General features: G+C 46.1%; 1 protein-coding gene across 1 annotated transcript in view; it reads right to left on the bottom strand.

The window, feature by feature from the left end:
• Nucleotides 1-222: 222 nt before the first annotated feature.
• HS6ST2 (heparan sulfate 6-O-sulfotransferase 2) overlaps nt 223-14897 on the bottom strand; it is a 128084-nt gene continuing 113409 nt past the window's right edge. Inside the window, exon 2 of the mRNA XM_014887303.2 lies at nt 223-3058. Within this exon, the coding sequence (XP_014742789.1) occupies nt 2356-3058 (703 nt within the window). The 3' untranslated portion in view covers nt 223-2355. The remainder of the gene's footprint in view (nt 3059-14897) is intronic.

Here is a 14897-nt window from a genome sequence, read left to right as displayed (position 1 = left end):
AGAAGTTGAAACCTCTGCAGTAACTCCAGAACCAGACAAAAGCCCAGGGTGGCTTTGCCCTTGAAAGCTGTAGTTTAAATACAATTCAGAAAAGCCGTGACTTCAAATTCACATACTTGCTGTCAACTGCTGTTTCACTCATGTCAGAATTACCATCCATTCTCAACTGTGCAGCTCTCAACACATCATCAGAAAAAGAAATAATCACATGAAAATCAGAAGTCTGTAGTTAAATTTTATTTATCAGTTCTATTGTTAAATGACACAATCAAAGTCAGTGGATTGGCCTGTAAATCTACACAATAAGACAGCGTCTACGGTGGAAATCAGTAGAATTTGATATGGTTATGACAAAACGGTATCCTTATATTCGTACATCCCCTATATACAATAAACAGTATACACAAAGAAAATGCAACTAGTCTCTGTAAACCATGCACACCACAGCATAAAAACAAGATGCACCTCCTGCAACAGGCCTCCAGCTCGCCCACAGTTAAGTCCTGTTTACAGCAGTGCCTTTCAGTTTCAAGACCAAATTATTTTCCTCCGTGAAAACCAAAATACAACTGAGACATCATATTGGCAACTGCAGTTCTCATTTAAAAAAAAAAATTGCTGTACATGAAGTTGTTCTCTTCTCGAAGCTGCTAATGCAGGGTATTGGTTTGCTGCTGCTTTGCTCTCCCCTTGCCATGGCAGGGTTGCTGCCCCCAGGCTGCCACACCAACATCAGATGTAAAACCATTCCCAGGTAACTTAGGCATTGAGCCATAAGATGTTTTTAAAGCCTTCTGCCTCGTTTCCTGCCCCCCTGCCTTCATGGTGTATAGAGTATTACAGGTGAAAGGCAACAGTGCAAGTGAGCCTTGTAAGCATCGTGTCCCTGGGGCCAGAGGGCCCTTCCCGGGTGTCTCTGCTCAGTGCCAAGCCCGGGAGCACTGCAGGACAAATGTTCTGAACGTGCTGAATGTCTGGCCCAAGCCTTGCAGAGGTTTATATTTTTTTGCATAGAGATTTATAGGAGCCCCTTGCACCACGTGCCCCGTTTGCTCTCCCTGTGGGTCTGGGGGAGGCTGGAGAGCTGCAGGGGTGGCTCTGCCCCCCGAGCCCCAGCAAAGCCTGCTCAGGAGCAAGCTGCTGACCCCATGCACCACACATCCTGCTCCTCCTGTGTAACTATGGCTATGGAAAAACTGGCTTCTGTCATTCTCAGTTCTCATCTGTCATTGCTATGAAGGGCTCAAGAGCACAGAAAAAAAAAAAAAAAGCCCTGTTCTTATCTGGTGTAGCAAAGATTTACTGCAAGTAAATCCTAATTCAAGTGTAAATCTACTTTCATCGAGCAATTCTCTTCATAATATTGCTGGGATTAGAGAGTTTTATGACTTTTTAAAGACACTACACAAATATCGGCAATATAATTTCATCTAGTTTATACCACCAATTATTAAGGAATGATAAATTCAGCATTATGTATTCTAATGGGTAAGAAAGACTTAAAATGAGACACTGTCACAGGATTATAATTTGGAGAAGGCTTTATGAAACAAACATGAGAATGTGCTGTAACTTTTCCAGAATGGTTAAAATCATACTGCCCTGAAAAATTCTGGAAACAGTGTCTGTAACATCGGCATTGAGCTCAGAAAAGTATGTATGCCTTTTTTTTTCTTTTTTTTAATATGAGATAGACCAAGCTTAAAACTCTAAACAGCAGTAGGTAGAAAAAGTTTAAAATTTTAAATATTTATATAACTAGAGAAATTACTTCTATTCATTTTAAAAGCCAATATTATACATAAAACTAGTCGATAATTTTTCTAGACCTTTATTGTTTGTTCCCTTCACTGTCCACTCATTAACTTGGTAAATATCATAAGCAGTTGGTGCCCTTGAAAACACATTAAAATAAAATTAAGATAAAATCAAAGGGAAAAGGTTTTGTTCATATACTGTACTGTGAGAGTATGCTAAATGCTCGTTATTAGGAAATGAGTTTGCTTCCCAGATAAATTTCAGCCGAGCATCATAAACATTTTCCAGCATCCCGTTTTGTACTCATAACTAATTTAAGGATTCTTTTCTTTCACTTCTTTTAAATAAATGTCCAAGCAAACATTTCCGATGAGCCGAGATGGCTCCTGCGTTTCATAAATAATCCAACAAACCTAAAAAGGACAATTTAATTACACGCTAGGATTAAGTGTTCCACGTACAGTACAACATTTACTGCAAAGGCAACTGCAAAGGCAACATTTTGACCTCTTTTTGCTTCAGACCCTTGAGAAGCATCACTTGTTTGCAGGTTGGGTTGGGCTCTGCTGCTTTTCCACCCTGGGCAGGTGCCCCCCACTATCGGCGCCACCTCTCCACGTTCCCTGTGTAGTCGGTGCTGGAGCTGTTCTCCCCCTGCTCCCTCAGGTGCGCCTGCTTCGCCCGCAGGATCTTGCGCTGCTCCTGGCGTTTCCGCCGCGCCTCCTGGTGCTCCTTCTGCCGCATGTACTGGTACCGCTGCAAAAACAGGTCTTTTGCATAATCGTACAATTCCATGTCTAAAAAATTGAGGGCCTCGATGCGCTGCTGAGTCTGCTTGTCTATCTCCACGCTGGAGGCCCGTGTGCTATTGTACTGCGTGAACGGCGAGATGAAGTTCATGTTGAAAGTCTTCTCAAAGAGATACTGAGTCTTGCGCTGGAACTCGGTCAGGCCGAAGAAAGCCATCCGCTTCAGGTTCTCCTTGGCACTGTCCAGCAGAACCTTATTCCTCTGCTCCTCGGGCATGACCGACAGGTTGTAGCATCCCACCAGGCTGAGGTCGGAGAGCATGCGGACCTGGCGGTTGTTGGCCAGGTTGTAGGGGCAGTCCATGAACTCCTGCAGGGAGCAGCCTGACCAGTCGTCCCCTGTGTAGCAGCTGGGCAGCTCCTCGGTGGTCGGGGAGCGGCCGTCGCACACGTGCAGGGACGCTTTCCACGTGGCTCCTCGCTGCACGTGGCGCCATTCGCTCAGGTACCGGGACACGGGGTCACGCAGGATGGTGATGTAGTAGAAATTCCTGCCAAGGGGAGAGGAAAACAGAGCCTTTAGTCCCGTGTGTCTCCAGCACAGAGCACATTAACGCTCCAAATCAATACAAACAGGGAGATGCACTTAAGAGGCTTTCAGCAGCCCTGCTGCAGAGGCTCCTCCGTGAGGTCACCTCCACAGGGTGAAGGACGGCCGAACACGTCCCCAGGGGGAGTGTGAAGGGCTGTGCCTACCTGCACACACACAGAGCTGTTTCTGTTTAACAGCTGCTGTCTCTACAGAGGCCAAGGGAACCCAAGACTCCCTCCTGTGCTGGGCTGTCCACATGGCAACAGGCTCAGCTGATGATCGCCCCAGATCTTGGGAGAATACTTCAAGTATCTCCCAGGATGTAAGCCACAACCCACGCAGGACACGGGTAGCTTTGGTTCTTTTAATTTCCTTGTACAACAGAGCTGCATGGACAGGTTTCCACAGCTGCCTGTGCTACGTTCCCCGATGAACAGTTGTGGGTCTCAGCTGCACGAGCCCCAGAGCAGCAGAACACCTCTGAGAAAGGCATTTCCTACAGAACCTTTCCTTTCTCACACCAGATAAATGGGGTGTGCCCAGAAGCCCCAAACCACTTCCACCCTGACAAGGACCCTGGCAAAGCCCATGTAAATCCTGTTTTATTCTCCTGCCTTCATCTGATACACGACTGAAATATGAGGAGAGGTAAGTGACTAACAAGAAATTAAAGGATGCATTACAGCGTTTTGTAAGAGAAAACATTTTCAAGGGACATGCTGGCTTTGGTTTGAAGCAACAGGACAGTAGCACACATGGGGGACACGCTGCCACAGGAAGCCCATCAGGCCACCAGCTGGAAAAGCTGTAAGTTCAACCACAGAGCTTGCCCAGAGTTCACCCTGGGTTGCACATTAATATCCACCATCAAACACCATGCTGTCCACCATCACAGCCTGAAGATGGACACAGCTCTTTGAACCTCCACTAACATGACCATGGCCTCACCTGGATGATGCTGGAGGAACATCATCAGGATACCAGACATCTGCTAAAGCAAATGGAATTAAAGTAGCTCAATAGGCAAACGGTCCTGCCAGGGAAGGCCACTCCTCCAGGAGGATGACACCAAGGAGTGTGTGCCCAGGAGCCCTGAGCCCCTGGGGTGTGATTGCCATGTCCTTGGTGCTGTGTGAGGAAGAGAAGAACATTAATTGCTTTCTCAAGCGACGTTGTGACTGGCCACATTGAAACCAACTTTTGTTCCCTGTCGTTTCCTTTGGCAGAAAAGCCACTAGATGTCAATGTTTTACAGAAAATTGTCTTTGAATGGACTAAAAAGTGAATCACCAAGCACAAAAAGGATCCAGCTGCACAGGGAAAGAAAACCTGGAGAGTCACCATTCCTCTTCCTATTTAGAGCATCCACACTGGTGAATAATTATGTAATGAGAAAGTACAATAAACGTGCAAAGCCAAATAAAATGAGCCCAGTACAGGGTCAGCAGCTGGGAACAACAGCACTCAATGCTTGGAGCTGGGACACCACAATCAGCACCACCCCCATGCTCATGCTCACCTGGGGTGGTGCTGCTGCCACACCCAGCTCAGAGGGATTTGGCCACAGATTCACACAGGCAAAGGGAGCCAAAGTCCCTGCCACCATCCCAAGAAAGGTCCTTTTCCACAGAAGTGCCATTCAGTGATTTCACTGTGAGAGCTGGAGGTAAGAGGGAGGAAGAATAAAGCTCACTTTCAAGAGTGAGTGGCAGCTGCTAACCCCACACTGTCCCTTGCAGAGATGGGAAGAGTTTTGCTCTGTCTTTATCTCAGCAGGTCTCTGGTAGCATGGAGAACCCAGCCTGGCAAAGGGCAAGGGCTTTCCATGAGCACCACCTCAGCCAGCCACTCCAATGAGCAGGAGCTGTCCCTGACCATGCTTGTGCTTCAGGCTCCTCTGATGCATCAGCAACACAGCCTTGTCAGGACCCCCAACGTGGGGAAATAAATGGAGAATCTCTGGGACAAACCCAAGCCCCTTCTTTACCTTCTGTCAGGACTCCTGCGCCTTGGATCTAGTTCATTAAAATAATGGCATAACCATATAGCACTAACCTCTACATTAACTATAGAAACTAACGTACAGCAACAACCCTCTGACAACCAAAGAGGCAAAAGCAAAGCCCTGCTTATCCCAGATCCCCTTGTACAAGCTGGCCCATGAGCAATTCAGCTCAGGGGAGAAGGGTGCAGGCACAGAGGTGCTACCAGCTGAAGGAGAAGGCCAACCAGACTGAATGCTCTTAAGGTCATCACAGAAATCGATGGGGAGTTAATGCAAGAAGGGAAACAAATCCTGAGCCAAGATCGATACCGTGAGCGTTTTATGATAGTTCAAACTCTTCAGCCACTCTCCCTTTGTGCTCTTTGGTCACAGGTGGTGACAAAGCGTCTCCCTTGGCTGCTGTTGTAAAAACAGAAGAATGAATAAAACCTCGTGTGTTGGTGGAAGAGGCTGTGTTGTAACAGATCAGTGTCAGCCTGGGCTGCCTCATCTGGGCAGGTGCCTCCATCTGTGCCTGCCAGGGAAACGCTGCAGCTGAGGGAGAATGGGGGGCTGAGGCTGAGTAAAGATGCTCACTGGACTCTGCAGTGAGCATGGAGGTGTCTGGGCTTCCCCAGCACCCTGAGCTCAGGATACCAGGCAGGGATCCTCACGGAATGCCCCAGGCAGGGCCCATATCCTCCCTGGCCTGAGCACTGCTCACTGAAACAGGCTTGCAGCTGTTACTTATTCCACTTTGTTATTTCCCAGATGAATCCTGCTTTCAAGAAATGAGATGTCTTAGAGATACTTTATCAGTTGCTGGGCCAATCTCAGAAATTTTATGCATTTCTCTCCTTCTTAACCCTGCCTATTAAAATTCTACCAAAAGAGGCACTGACCCTTTCAGAAACATCAGCTTTTGCCCCAAGCTTCTCCTCTGAGTTAGGAATCATGGCAGGAAATCATCCAGGAAAGCAGCTGTGCTGCTCCGTGTTCATCTAGACTGAGCTTCAGAAAGTCACAAAAGCTTTAATGCATCCTCAAGTCAGAGATGAATTCGGCCATCAGCACTTTGAGCACCATTCTGCTGCAACCGAGGCAGACTCAAAGCTTTGCAATTATTTTTAGCTCTGTATATAACAGCTTCTTCTTTCTGCTGTCTTACCAAGGGGGTGTTGAGCTCCTGCCCATTACTTGAAGTGTGTGCTTCAGAGCCCAAAACGACATGTTTGCAGGTAGAGCTCCAACTACTGTGAATCATCCCTCCAACTTAGAGCTGCACTCACCAGAAACAGGGCTTTTCTGATGAACTTGGGTGGCCATGAAGCAGAGAAAGGGAGCTGGAGGACAACTCACAAAGGAGGTTGACCCTGGAGACATCAGTAATGTGGTATGATGTGACAGTGACTTGCTTCTGATATCTCCCTGAGCACTGTTATTCCTTGAGGGATGTGGGGACTGAACAGTCCCACAGTCCATTCCTGCCAGCCCTTTCCCCACCTCTGCCAAACACAGGGGCAGAGATTTCTTTTTTTTCAATCAGGTTTTTTTTTTTTTTTAAGAAACCTTGTGTCAAACTTATAATTGCAACATTTAAAACAAAAAAATATTAAAGGAAAAAACCTGAAGTCCAAGTAAGGAACTGTGATACCCCAGGGGATGACAACATTGAGTAAAGCCAGAGAATTCACAGTCTGGAGGAGCTGACAGGGCAGGGATATGCAGGATCCCACACCACGGTGCACTGGGGGCTCATTGTGTGCAGAACTAAAGAGGTGAGGAACGGGTGACTCCAATTATGCATCAAAATGGGTCAGAATCTCCCAAAGTCAAAGCACCCAACTACTGAGTTGCCTGTTGAGGTCGAGCGAGGCTGGAGGTCAGACGGCAGCAGCTGCCATGGCTTCAGCCTGGAAACCTGAGCCCGGCTTGATGGAACTATGAGGTAAGGACTGGAGAGGGGAGCTGAAAGCTGAACATCCACTCACCATTACATCCATTAGCGGTTTAGTAGGCGAGCGACTGAGTGACCTTTTCCCATTTCTGCTGAGAAATGAGGCTGTAGCAAGAAGGGCTTTGTAGGTCACTGAGGGTGAGAAGCCTACAGCCTTTGCACAGGAAGCTCTGCAGCCCCAGAAACATCCCCATCTCCCCCACAGGCTGTTCCCAGGGGCAAACTAACCCAGGAAAACACAGCTTCAGCACAGGGCTGAGGAAGTAGAGCTATGATTTCCAGGGAAAGTACTGGGACAGTCCCATTCACCATACAAAAGTAAGGCTATGCTTTAAGCTGGCTCAAACACACCAGTTTGTATCTAGGTCAAGCTCAGCCAGATGGCAAGCCTGGCTAGGACGTTTGGAGTTACAGGCGGGGCTTGTGCAATAAATGGGAGGCAATTGTATCCAAGTGTCTCCATCTCTTTGAGTGGAGGTGGGGAGACAAGGAAATTTGTCAAGTTTCCAATTCTGTGTGGATTTTTTTTTCCCCAGTTCATGGACTTCGTGCTACATTAATAGGGCAGTGTGAAACCAAGTTCTGCTCCAGGTGAAGATGGATATTTTATAAGGAAAGTTCACTCTGAAGGTGCAGGGGCAAAGGGACAGACCAGATTTGTGCCACATCCAGGAGAAACGCAAATAGAACAACTAAAACCCTGCAGCAAAGATTCTGCATATGATGCAAAGGATTAAGGATGGAGCTACTGAAAAAAGAAAAATAATCATAGGGTTGGCACTTCAGCACCAGAAACAATGCACAATCACCAGAGCCAGCAAGCAGCACAAAGACATCCATGTCCTTCCCCCCACTATACAAACTGCTCATGCTGCTGAATAGAAAATCTAGAGAGCTCGCTTATAAAAGAGCAGCCACAAACTCATTCTTTGAAAAGCTGAGCAATCTGGGTTTTTCTGAGATGGCAACTTGTCTCAGCTCATCTGACCACAGGAAGATGTTCTTATGCTGTGGCCTTGCACACAGATCTGAGATCCCATCTCTTTCTCCTCCACTGCTCCCAGCAGTGAAGTGAAACTGTCACAGGCAGCCTCCTGCACCTCTGCCCCACCTCACACCACTTGAAAAATGTCCCTGCTCAGGATTATCTGACAGCACAGTCACAGACAATGATGGAAGGTCAAGAACATGAATGGTTCAACTCTCACATTGCTTGTTCTGCTCTTAGAAACCCTCCCTGTGGGCTCCAAAGCTGCTGCTGGATTTTCATCTCTGGCAGAGGGTCTCCCAGCTGATCAATCATGGGACCACATCTCTCTGAGAAGTCAAACTCAATTATGCCATGCCAGGCTCCGAGTGCTTTGCTCCCAGAAGTTGAGGTTAATTCCCATCAAGAGTGGCCCACTGAGAATTTGATTTGCTAATACCACAAATTGTTCCTCCAAGAGAAATACCACTGCTGCCTAATTTGCTGGAGTCAGGCATCTGTTTGGAGATCACTCAGAAAGAGGCAAAGCGTTCATTTAATACTGTGACTCATCCTGATTCTTAACAAACTCTGTCACCTAGAGACACAATCAGAAGAACGGGGTGAGCATCTTGGTGAGAGCCTCTCCTGCCTCAACCATCCCTGCTTGGAACCTCCCCCAAAACCAGAATGCCTCTTCCCTGCCAAGAGCTGCTCCCACAGCATAACTCACAGAGATGAGGCCAAAATATCTGGCAAGCTTACTGAGGCAGTGCTGGGAATCAAACGTTTGCATCCACTCTAGATTGGTCCCAGATGCTTCCCAGCAGTGATGTGGATGGCAATGGCAGCAGTGGAGATGAATTCATTGCTCCAAGGCCTCCCAGCCCCACACACAAACCCATCCTGGAGTGGGAGAAGAGCAAGGGGGGCTGTCGAGTTCCTCGTGAGCTGCAGGGAGAAGATCTCATGCCCAGTATTCCATGGATCTGGATCTGGATCTGCATGGGCAGGGCCTCTCCTGCCACTGTCACAGCTCTTGCAAGGAGGTGACCATGGAGCAGGGTATTGGAACAGGACTGGTCCCCTTCTCTTCTTTCCCCAAAGACCTCAGTGCAGCTCCTGCCCAGCTGGACCCTGGGCTGGCTACTACGTGCTCCTACGAAACTCCTCTTTATTCAGGCATTTAAATGAAACAAAACTTCCAGATCCACCTCATCCAAAATTCAAAGTAGAGTAAAATCTAAATGGACAAATCCCTTCTTCATTAAAGAAGTGATGGACAAAGATTATGGGGAGAGAGAGAAGGAAGAACAAACCCCTTTTCTCTGCAGCAGCCTGCAAGACTACCTGGACTATATTCCTTTACTCTGGGTCTCAGGGTGGCAGAAGCAAATAATGCATTAGCTCTGAAAAAGAGCCTGGAAGGAAAGGAGATAAGTATTTCAGGACTGCGAATTAAAGCTGTTAGCAAATGCAAATTTACATTTCCTCTAAGTAATCATTATGTTTTCACTCCTATCAGCACCCAATGAATCACAGAGATGTTTTGTCTAGAAACACTAATGGTGGGGGTAGGAAGCCAGCAGCCTACCCACAGCAACGGCAGCAGGAGAGAAGTGCCAGAGGAACCCGTAAAAAGGAGCTGGATTTTTCAAGAACAGCAATTACACCAGTCTATCATGGCCTGTGAAATTACCAAATATGAGAGATCTGCAGAAAAAAAAAGCATTTCAGGCACAGAGGAAGGCAGCAATTTAGCAGGTCAAGGTACACATTCATATATGTGCAGGCATGGCATTTGCAAACAAGGATAATGAAAATAAAGCTTTAAATAAGTAAAAAATATGCAGCCTCACACACACACGTGCTCCCAGTTACCCTCACGCACAAAGTAATTGTCCACAGTGTTGCCTGCAGAGGGGAGAGTGGCCCTGCAGATCTGCCAGAGTGGTATTAATTTCATAATTGCTTGCATTATTAAGATCTCTGCAGGATACCCCTGCTCGCAACCAATTCAGCAAGAATAGTGACCTTTTAAATTATGTTTTTTTCAGTTGTGCATAAAAAGAGAAGCAAGTTTCTGTTTTTAGACTCAGCAAACAGAAGAGTGACTCAGCTGCTGGTGCAGCCCTCAGTCCTCTGCCTCCACTCTGGAGTCTGGCATGGGAAAGGGTGGCAATGCTGGGCAGAGAGGCCCAAACCCATCCCACCCACCTGACCTGCTGGATAAAGGACTGATCTGCCCTCTGGAAACCCCCAGCTTCCATCACAGCCTATCTAGAGCAGCAAAGCTTCCCACCTCATGGGTTTAGCTATATGACAGAGGCATCAGGATGGAGGGCAGCAGTGGTGTGGAGCCCCCAGGCTGGACATGGGAGGTAAAACTCAAGGAAAGCAGAGAGAAGGTGACAGGAGGATCAGTGTGTGCCACGCTTCCATCGTGCTGGATGACAAGCTGCAGTACAGCTGACCCTGGATCTGTGAGGTCTCAGCAGCATGCAATGCCTTGGCTTTGGAAAGTGCCTTTCTTGCCTTGGGTGATTATCCCTTAATAAACAGGAGGCAGAGCTGAATTTTGCTCTTAATACACACTAAGAAAACTCAAGGTCTGAGCGATGTCTTTTGAAACATCTGACACCCACGGGGTGCCAGGAGCACCTTCCTAGTCCTGGTGTGAGGAGCTGTCCCTGTCCCCTGGAGCTGCATCTCACACATCTTCCAGCCGTGGTACAGCATGGCCCCATCACAGAGCCCTTACCTATTCATTAAAAAGCGTGGCAGATATCCCAAAGCAAAAAGGAGGCCACTGCAACAGAGCTGGTGAATAACCACAGGATGCTGCTACAAATCAGATCTTTACAACGGTATTTACTCCATCTAAATGCTGCTGCAGGAATTAGTTTCAATGTGTAACTGATATTTCTGCGGTGGCAAAGATCGAGGTTTGCAAAGCCTACACTCCATAAGCAGTGGTTTACAGAGATGGAATAGTGGCAGTTTTTCATTTTCCAGAGTCCACTCACCCTTCCAAGAATCTTAATGCCTCATTGATTCATAATACAGTACATAAAGATTTCATTTTTTCTTGCACACAGTGATATATTATGGAGGCAATCTATTTTGCCACTGAAAAGTTTGCTTAGTAGAGAAATTTGGAGTTTTGACATTCAGGAAATTACAGTCATCTGTAAAGTGCGATTGATATGCCAAGGCTAACATTTTCATTGCACTTATGGAGCCAGAATAACTATGCTAAAATATTTATTATATTCTAAAAAAAAAAAATCCAACTTCTTGTTTATAAAAAGCATATATTTAGCAATAAAAAAGCTTTATCCTTATATCTATATATATTTTAGCTATGTCTTAAATGCACAAAGCCACATACTCTCTGACCAGATGAAAATACTTTAAATAATCAAATAAAACCAATATTTCAGACAGGCTCTGCGTGTGCAAGCAGAGGGCAGGGGCTGACACGTGGCTGCACAGAGCTGCACAAAAGCTGAGAAATGAGACAGGGGCTGCCACAGCGAACCTGCCCAAGTCCCCTGGGGCTGTGGACATCGTGCTGCTGGCCACCAGCCACCCATGGGAAGCAGGAGGTCACTGAAGCCTGTGGGCTTCATTCTATGCTAACATGATCCAGGAGGAAACGGGTGCAGAGGGCTCTGGTCTCAGCTTGGCACGCACACTTGTCTTCTTTATGAATGCATCAGTGTGTATTTAGAAGTTGTGATTTATCCTATATCCTGAGTGCTCACTGCAAATTCGTAATTGCTGCCTGAACAGCCCTCCCAACTCCTCTGTATATGACAGCAGCTACTACTGAACATCCCCCCTCTGCGCTGGAGAAACCTTGGAGCTCTCAAGGAAAAGATCATACAATCAGCCCCGAGAGCTCTGCATCTCCCACAATGGGAAATTAACTCCAGAGAGGTATTTATAAAATCATTTGTTACTATATCAGAGCTCAATCAATTCCCTTCAATAATACATAAAAGGAGGAGGTTTGGCTCACACGAAAGAACGTAATTCCTTCACAAGCCATTTGCAGATAATCTTCTGTACGCCAGTTAATACATCCCACGATAGGTTATACAAAAGAGCTTTAAAAAACTAAATGGAGGATATATAGCACATAAAAAAGGCACATTAGTGCAACTTATATTTTGCTTATCATAACTATTGTGCCTACAGAAATCCAAGAAAAATCCTTCCCAGTCTTTCTAAAATTTTGTCAAAAGCAAGCATCTATTGAAAACATTTTTGCAATGTAATTAATGAACTGATACTAATGTAATTCTCAGTCTGCTGCCAAAAGAGGGATAGAGAAACGGACAGCATATTTACAGCTGCAACTTCTACAGTTTTAATTTCAGCTCTCATTGATTCCATTGAGCACCATGAGACTGTATAATGAAGAAATCTGTATCAATTGAAAATACCAAGTGTGCTCCTGCCCCACTAGGGCACTACTGTAATATCATGTAATGGAAGGGGATTCTCATTTAATTGAATTGGAAATGAAACACATATTAGCTAAGAAAACTTAATCAGTGCAATAATATTAAAATGGGCCACTCAGACAAACTATACTGATTAAGTCACTTGCAAACATTTCCGTAATCATCACTGAGACTTGTGGCGTTAATGATTTAAACTCACTTTTCTACTCCAGGGAACAAAACTGCAATTTCATAGCAGACAATTAGAATATTTTAAGCCCTCTCTCACACACTACAATACAATCTCCTGGCAGAAGCAGAGGGCCTCATCCTGCGAGGATACATCTTGAGCTCTGACGTACAAGGTCTGCATGGATGCTGGGATGTTTGATTTAAGATGGGAGACAGCCCTGAAAGCACCTGGCTGGCTGGGAAGTGTTTCTGAGGTACTGGCTGTGGTTTCTCTGCAGACTTCATCTTTAATCCTGACTTGTTACCGATGGCACACTCCGATGCACCGCAACACTCCGAGCTCCAAATGGCTCCCAGCAGACCAGGATTTTAAAACTTGTATTCACACACAGTTAACATAACTAGATTTAAAATTTTCATGGAACAGCAGAGTGCATTTCTAGTAAAACCCCACGGATGCATTTGTTGTGTCAAAGCTCAGCTGGGAGGGGTTTTACATCAGCTAAGCAAGCAAGACTAAGTAAACATTACAAGATGAGCAGAACATCTTGTTTCCCGCGTCTGTCAGTTCCATCCCAAACATTTAGTAAAAGTATATCTTACTCAGTCTGAATCAGTGAGGACAATGCCCTTAGAAAGCCACATTAACAGAAAATGTCACTTTATCCTCTCATACAACCCTGTAGAAACCTAGGGATGCGTCCACTGTGTTGTGCTCAGGACTATCCACACAGTCCAAGCTTGTGGTGTGCCTGGAAACTGGAGACTGAGCTGGCAAAACCTCATCAGATTCTTTCCTGGTGGTCAGTGACAGCACATTCAGCACTCATCAGCTTGGACACATGGTTTTTGTTTGGATTTCAGATGCCCCTTATATCGTTAATTAATTTGCAGCATTAAGACATTCAAAACCCTACTTGCAGACAGTCAAAAGCAAATTCAATTTTTCCGTCTTTTCAGTGAAGCCATGAAGCAAACTCCAGCCAAAGTGGCAGCTGAACTGAGGCCACCACAGAGAGGCAACAACCTGGGCTGGGCAATGAGAGGAGCCCAGCTGAAGGACTGGCACTGCTATACAAAAAGCACCCAATTCCACTGCCCATGAACAGTGCTCCTTGCTTTGCCTTTTGCTCTGGCTCTCTCACCGTGAGGGTATCACAAGCTTGGGTCAAATCTGACCTTTCTTTGAGCAGCTTCTCACTGCAGTTCTTGATCCCTGAGCTCCCATCCTCACCACCCACAGCCACGCAGGCAGCACTCTGAACCTCAGCTGGAGGGAAGTCTTGCTTAGGCTAGCTGAGAAACCCTTGAAACCAAGCAGATTTCAGCTGAAGCCAAAGATAACCTACCCCTGCCAGAAGGGGTATGATAAACAGGGTATGATAAACCTAAAGCAAAATAAACCACGTGACATGCAGAGGTCACAGCTCCTTCCAAAAGGATCTGCCATTGCTCCCACTCCCCTAACCTCGTCCTCAAAATGTGAAAGAAAACAAAACAAAACAAAATGGCAAGAAGCAAAACTCCTCTATGAGCAGGAAGAGATGGTTCAAAACAGTTTTGTTCCTATCTGTGAGTATCTCTTCAAAGATTTTCAGAAGGTACAGTTCTACTCCTTCATGGATTATTCTGGCTAAAAACGTGTGTGACATTTTAATTATCAAGTACAAATGTTACTGCAAGTAAGCAATGAAACAGATGGTGTCCTGAATTTTACAGTACAGCCACATTTTCCAGCTCAAATTTACAGTTCACCAATCATCAGCTTTAAGTTCTGTCTCTACTGCATCTTCCCATCTGAAACATCACATCCCTCCAATGCTGACAGCACAGCTTTGGAAAAGTTGGGAAATTTGGGGAAATTCAACCCGAGCTGTCCTCCTCCAAGCAAATGTTTCCAATGAGGAAACAAAGTGGAGCACAACTCTGTACATCAAAAAAGCATGGCAGGTAAGAAGTGGCACAGCACTGAGGAACTGCCCTACTCAAGGGAGCAAGGAGGTGATCCTGATACCTCCAGCTCCATGAAGGATCTGATTTATCTCATTCTCTTCCTCAGTGAACTCCACTCATATCAGTTATAAGTCCTGAGATTTTGTTCTCTACCCATCTGGCATACTCAGCAGTCCCCTCAGAGGGTATCCCCAAGGGAAGGGACAGGAAGGAATGAGCGTCCCTTCAGGATCCACCAGTGCCAAGTCCCATATCACCAGGGGAACAACAGAATAGCAAAGACAGAAGCTTTTC

Source organism: Sturnus vulgaris, chromosome 14, assembly GCF_052056855.1.
Source record: "Sturnus vulgaris isolate bStuVul1 chromosome 14, bStuVul1.hap1, whole genome shotgun sequence".
NCBI lineage: Eukaryota > Metazoa > Chordata > Aves > Passeriformes > Sturnidae > Sturnus > Sturnus vulgaris.
Note: the sequence above shows the minus strand (reverse complement) of the source record. Positions and strands in the feature narration are given on the sequence as shown.